Genomic DNA, 12,485 nt, shown 5'->3' with positions numbered 1-12,485 from the left:
GACCTTCTTGACTTCCGTCTAACGATACAAGTCCATGATGGAGATTTAAGGCACACTCTCTTAGGACTCAACGGTGGCACCAAACCTCCGACACAGTAGAATTTGCTTTCCGGTACTCCCTGATAAGTTAAATACGTCATTTTATTCTTCGTAGCTGGCCACCCAACACGTGGTTGAGACGTGAACCAGATTAAAATACTGTGCAAGCCTACTATTAAAAAAAAAAAAATTAGTGGGCTAAAAAAACAAACAAAAATAAAATGGTGGCTATAGCTACAAAGTTTTCGACCACGGAAAGTGCAGGAGTTACATTTCAGTGGGGTCAAAGAAGCTGGATTAAAAAAAATTTAAAAAAAGAACGTGAGAGGAGGAGGTTTTATACGAGTCTCCTTTCCCACTCAGTCTTGCACACCTTACTCTTAAAACTGGTGCCGTACCGTGAACTGATGCACTTGGCAGCAACACAATGTAAAAAATAAAAATAACATTAAAAATTAAACGAAAAAAAAAAAACACCTTACGACAGCTGCGGCTTTCTACATGGTTTCCCCAGTTTGGAAACGGTTTCACACACAAACATATATTTATATTTATATATATAGATATTTATATATATTCCTTTTGGCTCAAAACATAACACAGAAGGTTTCTGTAAGGGTGAGGTCTTTGTGGTTTTGTGGCCCTTCCCCCTTATGTCCATGCATCCACTTAAGGGTCCCATGCCCATTTTTTTTTTTTAAGTCTCCTTTCCCAGAAAGTTTGAGGAGAATACGAGATGCCATCAAAATTGCTGATAACAGCCAAGTCCTACATGGCTGAGTCGTGGGGAAGGGTTCTTTACGTCTCAGTCTTTGACCAGCCTGTAGATGTGATGCTGAGCGCCATGTTCACTGGTGGACACTTCGAAAACATAGGCTATGCAGAGAAGTAATTCTTGGGTGTCCCGATTTGTAACCACCTAAATATGACAAAAAAGGCAAAATAAAATTATTTGACGAGGAGATGTCACATTTCAAGGGTATTCCCATCTCCAAGATCCTATCCCTGTATGTAGTAGGTATGATAATAATAATGATAATAGTAAATACCTCCAATTAGAAATGTAGTATAGTTGTTCTGATTAGCTATGTCACTTACCCCATGTGCAGGGCATTGCAGTAGTTTAGGTATCCATGGTTGTGACCACTCATATAAAGACAGTTAATTAGTTAGTGGTGGTTAGTAGTCATCATAACTATGGATACATAAACTATTGCAATGCCCTGCACATGGGGTAAGCGACATAGCTTATCAGAAGAACTATACTACATTTTTAATTGGAAGCATTTGCTATTAATATTATACCTACTACATATTGGGATAGGATCTTGGAGAGGGGAATACCCCTTTAATTTGTTATTTACATATTTAAAATTAGATTAGTTATAATTATGGATTCTAGATTTTTTTTTTCAAAAAGGGTGGATTTTCAAGACAAAGGGACTGCAATTTAACCCCCAACAAATTATCGACTTTAACCATTAATTTGTGAAAGTTTATCTAATTTTGAAAGATCATTTTCAGATAACCAATTAAATAAATAGTTTGATGGTTTCCTTCATTCATTAAGGATCTTTAATCTATGCAGTTTTCTTGTGCTTTTATATTTTGACGACCTATCCTTCAGATCATGAGGATCCCAGGTCAGTGGTAGTCAGGATTCTTGACATTTTCACAGATCAGCTAATTGAATAATTTTTTTATTATTATTATTATTGATAAGTCTTTGTAAAGTTATGAATCTTTGTAATATGCTCCATCACCTTATTTTGCTTCCTTCTATTTTGAACACCGGGCTGAAAGTGCTGACTTATCTGCCTAGTTCCTGCTGTCTCAGTAGCTGATTTGAACTGCAGGTCAATACTCCTGTGTGAGCTTCTCTGCTCCCCTCCCCCACACTCAGACAGGTGGAGTGTGTTGTGAATTCTGTGGCTGAATTCACTCCTGTGGTCACAAGTGGTACTGCAGCTTCTGAGCTTCCTCCCTCAGGTGTTCTGGTGAGCTCGTTAACTGCTTCATTACTTAACTCCGCCTGATGCTGCTATCCTTGCTCCTTGTCAATGTTTCAGTGTTGGATCTGAGCTTCTCCTGATTGTTCCTGTGACCTGCTGCTCTGTATAGCTAAGTGCTTTTTGCTTTTTTGTTGCTTTTTTTCTGTCCAGCTTGTCTTTTGTTTTGCTGGAAGCTCTGAGACGCAAAGGGTGTACCGCCGTGCCGTTAGTTCGGCACGGTGGGTTTTTTTTGCCCCCTTTGCGTGGTTTTGCTTTAGGGTTTTTTGTAGACTGCAAAGTTCGCTTTACTGTCCTCGCTCTGTCCTAGAATATCGGGCCCCACTTTGCTGAATCTATTTCATCCCTACGTTTTGTCTTTTCATCTTACTCACAGTCATTATATGTGGGGGGCTGCCTTTTCCTTTGGGGAATTTCTCTGGGGCAAGTCGGGCCTATTTTTCTATCTTCAGGCTAGCTAGTTTCTTAGGCTGTGCCGAGTTGCCTAGGTAGTTGTTAGGCGCAATCCACAGCCGCTTTTAGTTGTGTTTAGGATAGGATCAGGTGTGCAGTCTACAGAGTTTCCACGTCTCAGAGCTCGTTCTTGTATTTTTGGGTATTTGTCAGATCACTGTGTGCGCTCTGATCGCTAAGCACACTGTGTCTCTGGATTGCCTTCATAACACCTGTCATTAGCAAACATAACAGTACAAGGAGCCCAAACTAATGATTCTCAATAGAGGGAAAGAAAAAGTTCTGACATCATTTTTTTTTTTTTTTTTCTTCTGCTCTGTGTTCACTTTTTTTTTTCCCCTAGACATTTGGGTGATTCTGGACACAGGTGTGGACATGGATATTCAGGGTCTGTGCTCTTCAATGGATAATCTCGTTATAAATGTACAAAAAATTCAAGATACTATTGATCAGAAATCTATGTTAGAACCAAGAATTCCTATTCCTGATTTGTTTTTTGGAGATAGAACTAAGTTTCTAAGTTTCAAAAATAATTGTAAGCTATTTCTGGCCTTGAAACCTCATTCTTCTGGTAATCCTATTCAACAGGTTTTGATTATTATTTCTTTTTTGCGCGGCGACCCTCAAGACTGGGCATTTTCTCTTGCGCCAGGAGACCCTGCATTGAGTAGTGTCGATGCGTTTTTCCTGGCGCTCGGATTGCTGTACGATGAGCCTAATTCAGTGGATCAGGCTGAGAAAAATTTGCTGGCTTTGTGCCAGGGTCAGGATGATATAGAAGTATATTGTCAGAAATTTAGGAAATGGTCAGTACTCACTCAGTGGAATGAATCTGCGCTGGCAGCTTTGTTCAGAAAGGGTCTCTCTGAGGCTCTTAAGGATGTCATGGTGGGATTTCCTATGCCTGCTGGTTTGAATGAGTCTTTGTCTTTGGCCATTCAGATCGGTCGACGCTTGCGCGAGCGTAAATCTGTGCACCATTTGGCGGTACTGCCTGAGCTTAAACCTGAGCCTATGCAGTGCGATAGGACTATGACTAGAGTTGAACGGCAGGAATACAGACGTCCGAATGGTCTGTGTTTCTACTGTGGTGATTCCACTCATGCTATTTCTGATTGTCCTAAGCGCACTAAGCGGTCCGCTAGGTCTGCCGTCATTGGTACTGTACAGTCCAAATTCCTTCTGTCCATTACCTTGATATGCTCTTTGTCGTCGTTTTCTGTCATGGCATTTGTGGATTCGGGCGCTGCCCTGAATCTGATGGATTTGGATTATGCTAAACGTTGTGGGTTTTTCTTGGAGCCTTTGCGGTGTCCTATTCCATTGAGAGGAATTGATGCTACACCTTTGGCCAAGAATAAGCCTCAGTACTGGGCCCAGCTGACCATGTGCATGGCTCCTGCACATCAGGAAGTTATTCGCTTTCTGGTGCTACATAATCTGCATGATGTGGTCGTGTTGGGGTTGCCATGGCTACAAACCCATAATCCAGTATTGGATTGGAATTCCATGTCGGTATCCAGCTGGGGTTGTCAGGGGGTACATGGTGATGTTCCATTTTTGTCGATTTCGTCATCCACCCCTTCTGAGGTCCCAGAGTTCTTGTCTGATTATCAGGATGTATTTGAAGAGCCCAAGTCCGATGCTCTACCTCCGCATAGGGATTGTGATTGTGCTATCAATTTGATTCCTGGTAGTAAATTCCCTAAAGGTCGATTATTTAATTTATCCGTGCCCGAACACGCCGCTATGCGCAGTTATGTGAAGGAATCCCTGGAGAAGGGACATATTCGCCCATCGTCATCACCACTGGGAGCAGGGTTCTTCTTTGTAGCCAAGAAGGATGGTTCGCTGAGACCGTGTATTGATTACCGCCTTCTTAATAAGATCACTGTTAAATTTCAGTATCCCTTGCCATTGTTATCTGACTTGTTTGCTCGGATTAAGGGGGCTAGTTGGTTCACTAAGATAGATCTTCGTGGTGCGTATAATCTGGTGAGAATCAGGCAAGGAGATGAATGGAAAACTGCATTCAATACGCCCGAGGGTCATTTTGAGTATCTAGTGATGCCGTTCGGACTTGCCAATGCTCCATCTGTGTTTCAGTCTTTTATGCATGACATCTTCCGTGAGTATCTGGATAAATTCCTGATTGTTTACTTGGATGACATTTTGATCTTCTCAGATGATTGGGAGTCTCATGTGAAGCAAGTCAGAATGGTTTTTCAGGTCCTGCGTGCTAACTCTTTGTTTGTGAAGGGATCAAAGTGTCTCTTCGGTGTGCAGAAAGTTTCATTTTTGGGGTTCATCTTTACCCCTTCTACTATCGAGATGGATCCAGTTAAGGTCCAAGCCATCCAGGATTGGATTCAGCCGACATCTCTGAAAAGTCTGCAAAAGTTCCTGGGCTTTGCTAATTTTTATCGTCGCTTCATCTGTAATTTTTCTAGCATTGCCAAACCATTGACCGATTTGACCAAGAAGGGTGCTGATTTGGTTAATTGGTCTTCTGCTGCTGTGGAAGCGTTTCAGGAGTTGAAGCGTCGTTTTTGTTCTGCCCCTGTGTTGTGTCAGCCAGATGTTTCTCTTCCGTTCCAGGTCGAGGTTGATGCTTCTGAGATTGGAGCAGGGGCGGTTTTGTCACAGAGAGGTTCTGATTGCTCAGTGATGAAACCATGTGCTTTCTTTTCCAGGAAGTTTTTGCCCGCTGAGCGTAATTATGATGTGGGCAATCGAGAGTTGCTGGCCATGAAGTGGGCATTCGAGGAGTGGCGTCATTGGCTTGAAGGAGCTAGGCATCGCGTGGTGGTATTGACTGATCATAAGAACTTGACTTATCTCGAGTCTGCCAAGCGCTTGAATCCTAGACAGGCCCGTTGGTCGTTATTTTTTGCCCGCTTCGACTTTGTGATTTCGTACCTTCCGGGCTCTAAAAATGTGAAGGCGGATGCTCTGTCTAGGAGTTTTGTGCCCGACTCTCCGGGTTTATCTGAGCCAGCGGGTATCCTCAAGGAAGGAGTCATTGTGTCTGCCATCTCCCCTAATTTGCGGCGGGTGCTGCAAAAATTTCAGGCGAATAAACCTGATCGTTGTCCAGCAGAGAAACTGTTCGTCCCTGATAGGTGGACTAATAAACTTATCTCTGAACTTCATTGTTCGGTGTTGGCTGGTCATCCTGGAATCTTTGGTACCAGAGAGTTAGTGGCTAGATCCTTCTGGTGGCCATCTCTGTCACGGGATGTACGTACTTTTGTGCAGTCCTGTGGGATTTGTGCTAGGGCTAAGCCCTGCTGTTCTCGTGCCAGTGGGTTGCTTTTGCCATTGCCGGTCCCAAAGAGGCCTTGGACACATATTTCGATGGATTTCATTTCTGACCTTCCCGTTTCTCAAAAGATGTCAGTCATTTGGGTGGTCTGTGATCGCTTTTCTAAAATGGTCCATCTAGTGCCCTTGGCTAAATTGCCTTCCTCCTCTGATTTGGTACCTTTGTTCTTTCAGCATGTGGTTCGGTTGCATGGCATTCCTGAGAATATTGTTTCTGACAGAGGTTCCCAGTTTGTTTCAAGGTTTTGGCGAGCCTTTTGTGGTAGGATGGGCATTGACCTATCCTTTTCCTCGGCTTTCCATCCTCAGACTAATGGCCAGACCGAACGAACCAATCAGACCTTGGAAACATATCTGAGATGTTTTGTTTCTGCAGACCAGGATGATTGGGTGTCCTTTTTGCCGTTGGCTGAGTTCGCCCTTAATAATCGGGCCAGCTCGGCTACCTTGGTTTCTCCATTTTTTTGCAATTCTGGGTTCCATCCTCGTTTCTCTTCAGGACAGGTTGAGTCTTCGGACTGTCCTGGTGTGGATTCTGTGGTGGATAGGTTGCAGCAGATCTGGACTCAGGTAGTGGACAATTTGATCTTGTCCCAGGAGAAAGCTCAACTTTTCGCTAATCGCAGACGCCGTGTGGGTCCCCGACTTCGTGTTGGGGATCTGGTTTGGTTATCTTCTCGTCATATTCCTATGAAGGTTTCCTCTCCTAAATTTAAACCTCGTTTTATTGGTCCGTATAGGATTTCTGAGGTTCTCAATCCTGTGTCTTTTCGTTTGACCCTCCCAGACTCCTTTTCCATACATAATGTATTCCATAGGTCGTTGTTGCGGAGATACGTGGCACCTATGGTTCCATCTGTTGAGCCTCCTGCCCCGGTTTTGGTGGAGGGGGAATTGGAGTATATTGTGGAGAAGATTTTGGATTCTCGTGTTTCAAGACGGAAACTCCAGTATCTGGTTAAATGGAAGGGTTATGCTCAGGAAGATAATTCCTGGGTTTTTGCCTCTGATGTTCATGCTTCCGATCTTGTTCGTGCCTTTCATGCGGCTCATCCTGGTCGGCCTGGGGGCTCTGGTGAGGGTTCGGTGACCCCTCCTCAAGAGGGGGGTACTGTTGTGAATTCTGTGGCTGAATTCACTCCTGTGGTCACAAGTGGTACTGCAGCTTCTGAGCTTCCTCCCTCAGGTGTTCTGGTGAGCTCGTTAACTGCTTCATTACTTAACTCCGCCTGATGCTGCTATCCTTGCTCCTTGTCAATGTTTCAGTGTTGGATCTGAGCTTCTCCTGATTGTTCCTGTGACCTGCTGCTCTGTATAGCTAAGTGCTTTTTGCTTTTTTGTTGCTTTTTTTCTGTCCAGCTTGTCTTTTGTTTTGCTGGAAGCTCTGAGACGCAAAGGGTGTACCGCCGTGCCGTTAGTTCGGCACGGTGGGTTTTTTTTGCCCCCTTTGCGTGGTTTTGCTTTAGGGTTTTTTGTAGACTGCAAAGTTCGCTTTACTGTCCTTGCTCTGTCCTAGAATATCGGGCCCCACTTTGCTGAATCTATTTCATCCCTACGTTTTGTCTTTTCATCTTACTCACAGTCATTATATGTGGGGGGCTGCCTTTTCCTTTGGGGAATTTCTCTGGGGCAAGTCAGGCCTATTTTTCTATCTTCAGGCTAGCTAGTTTCTTAGGCTGTGCCGAGTTGCCTAGGTAGTTGTTAGGCGCAATCCACAGCCGCTTTTAGTTGTGTTTAGGATAGGATCAGGTGTGCAGTCTACAGAGTTTCCACGTCTCAGAGCTCGTTCTTGTATTTTTGGGTATTTGTCAGATCACTGTGTGCGCTCTGATCGCTAAGCACACTGTGTTTCTGGATTGCCTTCATAACACCTGTCATTAGCAAACATAACAGGAGTGCTTCTAAATAGTGGATGATCATGGGGGAGAGGAACAGAGTTTTTCTGGGACAACTGCAGTTCAAATCAGCTACTAGGACAGCATGAACTAGGCAGTTAAGTCAGCACTTTGTAAGGAGATGGCGTAGACCCTCAGCTGCTCCCTTTCTCCTTTCCTGTATGTGTACCCCCATGCGGCCCCCGGCCAGATGGGTTATGCGTTAATATGTACTAACATGTGCTGTTTTTGCCAAGTCTTGATGTTGTATTGCTGTGATGTTACTTTATCCCATGTATTGTATGATGTCTGTAGCTTAGGGTTAGTAAAGGGTTAAGTTAATGGGCTGGGTCAGCAGCCTCCAAGCAGACAGGAAGTCCCTGCCTGCAGTCAGAGCCAGGCCAGGCTTGGCTGTGGCAGGATGTGCTCCCCTGTTGGGAGCGTGCCATTGTAAGGAGGTTGCTGTCCCTGCGCCTTACCTGGAACCACTTAGTCAGACAGCTGGGTTGTCGGGGGGAAGACTTTCTGCTCTGGACACAAGGGACCATGTGATGGCTGGGGCAGGGGGGAAGAGACGGAGGTGTGGTCAGAAAAGTGCGGGAGAGCAGAGCGTGCGAGACGGAGGGGACAGCGTGCCAGAGAGAAAGCAGGCTGCAACGCCGCGCTCCCCATGACAGAGTGCTCCCCATGAGGGCACTAAGGCTGGAGTGAGAGTGGGGACTTGGAAGCCTCCATAATCTGAGAAAACTTTTTCCCTGACAGTGCAGAGACAGTGACTCGAGTGCAGCCCTGGTGACCGCAGTGACAAGCAAAGATCCTTGAGTGTGATAAGTAACTGCCCAGTGTGTGTGTGACATCCTTACTACAGAGAAGCTGCCAGGCTTACAGAGACACCTGCAGCAGTGACCGATGAGACTGTGCTATTTCCTGGTTCCAGTTTCACTTTGAGAAGAACAGGCTGCAGAGACTTAACCCCTGAGTTTCCAGGAGACAGAGAAGAGACCAGGATCTCAAGCCCTGCTGGTGACTGTACCGACGTTGGAAAAAGGACCCTTCAGTCAGGACCTCCCTGGGCTGATAAGTTACAAGAACACTTGTTAACTCTTTTGATTCCGCTTAACTATTTACTGGTTGATTTGTCTCTATTAACCCCCTGTTTACTCCCTGCGAGGAGAATTTTACCCCTGTTAATAAATCCCCTTCAACAGTTGGTCTGTCTGTTCCGTGGTGACATACTCAACCTTGCACTCTATTACGCTTGGCGTAGTCGGCAGGATGTCACACGGTAGTGCGGAAAGGGCAGACCAAGCAGTTGGGGGAGGCCCCAGGTCTGGCATTTCCCTGGGAGCCATGTTAGTTAACTTGCCAAAATTCTCGGGGAGTGATGTCATGTTGTGGAGTTGGACAGAACGCATCCGAGGTATGATGCGGATGCATCCTATGACACCGGCTCTGCAGGCGGAAATAGCAGTGATGGCCCTAGAGGGGGATGCACAGGACTCTGTTATGCTCAGACCCCCCCCAGGCGAGAGATACCCTGGACAAAGTATTACATATACTTGAGGAGACGCATGGGGACCCCACTGACGTAGGGGAGCTGCGCATGCGACTGTTCCGCCGGGTACAAAGAGAGGGGGAGACCGTGACGCAATATATGAACGCACTGCAGGAGCTTCATACTGCCATTATACGGAAGGACGGCGTAGGTGTGGGGTCAATTGACGTTGTGCTGCGGGACCAACTGGTGACAGGCTTGCGAGATGTGTTGGTGAAACATACCCTGCGAGAGCGCATGCACGTAAAGCTAGATATGACTTTCTCTGAGGTCGGAAATGAGGCACGCACGCGCGAGCAAGAGCAAGGGGTGGTAGTGCCAGTGGGACAGGTATGGAGCGGGGAGGTAATAGCCCCTCAATGGGTAGAAGACTTGAAGAAGGAAAGGTGTGCAGCATGAAGAATGCTTCGGTGGCAGCCCCAGAGTGTAACTCCGTATCCTGGGGTGAAGAGCAACCGCAGATGAGAAATGTCCCCCGCCGAGGTTGACGATCCAGACTGAAGCACCCTCCAGACAGACGCAGACGTGAGTGCTGGTCATGCAGAAAGGTGGGACACGTCCAGAAATGGCCCTACCCGAGAAGAGTGGTGGCAGAGATCCGCTCACCCCTCTGAGGGTCCTGCTAACTGGAGGGAACGTCGCCCCTGGAGAGAATGGTACGGCCGGAAGAGAAAAGTTCCACCTAAGGCAAGGCAGTACCACAATGTTGGACGCCAAGGAGAGGTGGAGAAGGTGTCGAGCATCTCCGGTGGAATGACTGCGCTGTCCCAAGGCGTGAAGGCGAGCCTGGGTCTGAAGGTTCTGCTTGTGAGACTCAGCCCGGAAGAAAGGAAGGGACGTCCACTCGAGAAGACCACCGAAGTGCTTTACTACCTTGCCCAGCACGAGTTCCCAAAGAAGGAGAGAAAGTGCCAAGTGTTCCTGGTACACTCGTTTTCAAGGTCCTAGCTGATGAGAAAGAGGAACCACTGATGTCGGCCCCTGAGGTGAAGAATGTGCTGGCTGTCAGCTCACCAGTTCCTGATCGGACAGGGGAAATGGAACAGCTGTGTGAGACAGGGCGTGTGGCTGAGAAGCCCAGGGAAGTGATGCCTGCAGAGCCCGGCGCAGATGACAAAGACTCTGGCCTGCATGGTCTTAATTCATCTGACTCAAGATTTGATGGGAATGCTCCTGTCAAAGAGAGGGGGAGCTATGGAGAAGAATTGCTTGTACTAAGCCCCCAGACTGAGGAACCCGAGCAAGAAGCCCCTACGCAAAAAAATGCTACTGGCAATGCTAAGAAGAAGAAGAAAAAGAAGAAGAGGTCAGCAGTTGTTGATGAAGCAGAGAAAGCATATCTCAACCTGACTGATGAGCAGCTCCTAAACCATTTAGTTTGGGAGGATGTACTAGAAGAAAGGCAGAAGGAGATGCAAAAATCGCAGGTATCTGACTCCCCTCAAAAGAACAAAGAGAAGCACGAAGAGTCCTCGCCTGTGGAATGGCGAGCTTTAAGAGAGGGGGAATGTAAGATGGTTGCTGTCCCTGCTCCTTACCTGGAACCACTTAGTCAGACAGCTGGGTTGTCGGGGGGAAGACTTTCTGCTCTGGACACAAGGGACCATGTGACGGCTGGGGCAGGGGGGAAGAGACGGAGGTGTGGTCAGAGAAGTGCGGGAGAGCAGAGCGCGCGAGACGGAGAGGACAGCGTGCCAGAGAGAAAGCAGGCTGCAGTGCCGCGCTCCCCATGACAGAGTGCTCCCCGTGAGGGCACTAAGGCTGGAGTGAGAGTGGGGACTTGGAAGCCTCCATAATCTGAGAAGACTTATCCCCTGACAGTGCAGAGACAGTGACTCGAGTGCAGCCCTGGTGACCGCAGTGACAAGCAAAGATCCCTGAGTGTGATAAGTAACTGCCCAGTGTGTGTGTAACATCCTTACTACAGAGAAGCTGCCAGGCTTACAGAGATTCCTGCAGCAGTGACCGATGAGACTGTGCTATTTCCTGGTTCCAGTTTCACTTTGAGAAGAACAGGCTGCAGAGACTTAACCCCGGAGTTTCCAGGAGACAGAGAAGAGACCAGGATCTCAAGCCCTGCTGGTGACTGTACCCACATTGGAAAAAGGACCCTCCAGTCAGGACCTCCCTGGGCTGATAAGTTACAAGAACACTTGTTAACTCTTTTGATTCCGCTTAACTGTTTACTGATGGATTTGTCTCTATTAACCCTCTGTTTACTCCCAGCGAGGAGAATTTTACCCCTGCTAATAAATCCCCTTCGACAGTTGGTCTGTCTGTTCCGTGGTGACATACTCAACCCTGCACTCTATTACACCATTCCCCAGGAGAGGGACAGAAACTGCTGCCCCGGACCCTCGGGCAGTGAAGTGGACATAGGACTGAGTATTGCCCCTCCGAGGACTATAAGAGTCCAGAAACTGGCTTATGGGCTTTAATTGCTGCAGCCGTGGCTGTGACTAGGGACAGAGCAGGAATTCTATGTCTCTTGTTTATTTCTACATCTACATTATTAAAAAACAAGTTGCCACTTTGCCCTATACAGTGTGAAGTGTGGTTCATCCAGAGGATGCCGTCCCATCACGGAGAACAACCGCAGAACTGAGGTAACCCACTGTGACCTGGGGCTGGGACCAGAACTGTCATTTTATGTGCAAGGGGCTGGGGTACTTCTGGACTGTTGCTTTAAGAGACTCGGTCATGACTACCACCCTGTGCCACCTTGTTACACTTTCAGCATGGTGTTAAAGGTAAAAGGACACAAAATAAGGTAATGAGAGAGTATATAACAAAGAAGCATAGCTTACAAACTATAATTTCCCAAGACTTTAACTTACAAGACAAAAAAATGTAAAAAAAAATGAAATGAAAAAACAAGTTATAATCAGAAAAATATAGTAATTTTAACAAATTCGCAAACCACTGAAAAAAGTCACATCATGCACACCTATTGTAACACTTTGTACATTTATTAGCTGTAGGCTGATCAATAATTAAGTTGAAAACAAGTTCAGTTACTTTTTAAAGGAATCTGTAAACAGGTTTTTTTTATGCAATCTGAGATCAGCATGATGTAAAGGCTGAGACCCGGTTTCCAGTGATGTGTTACTTGCTGGTCTGCATGATATAATCATTGTTTTCACTGCTGCAAATCTACAGTGGTCAGATTGCTAAGCCCTGTATTACCCCGCCCACACCCCTAATTGGCTGTTTTCTGTGTACACTGTGCAT

At 46.4% G+C, this 12,485-nt stretch overlaps 1 protein-coding gene across 3 annotated transcripts in view; it reads right to left on the bottom strand.

Moving 5' to 3' along the window:
• Positions 1-692: 692 nt before the first annotated feature.
• LOC138651478 (transcriptional enhancer factor TEF-1-like) overlaps positions 693-12,485 on the bottom strand; it is a 93,807-nt gene continuing 82,014 nt past the window's right edge. For all 3 annotated transcript variants that reach the window (XM_069741725.1, XM_069741726.1, XM_069741727.1), the window contains exon 12: positions 693-958. In XM_069741725.1, the coding sequence (XP_069597826.1) occupies positions 845-958 (114 nt within the window). In that variant the 3' untranslated portion in view covers positions 693-844. The remainder of the gene's footprint in view (positions 959-12,485) is intronic.

This window comes from Ranitomeya imitator, chromosome 10 (assembly GCF_032444005.1).
Source record: "Ranitomeya imitator isolate aRanImi1 chromosome 10, aRanImi1.pri, whole genome shotgun sequence".
Taxonomy (NCBI): domain Eukaryota; kingdom Metazoa; phylum Chordata; class Amphibia; order Anura; family Dendrobatidae; genus Ranitomeya; species Ranitomeya imitator.
This window is presented reverse-complemented; position numbering and strand designations above follow the sequence as displayed.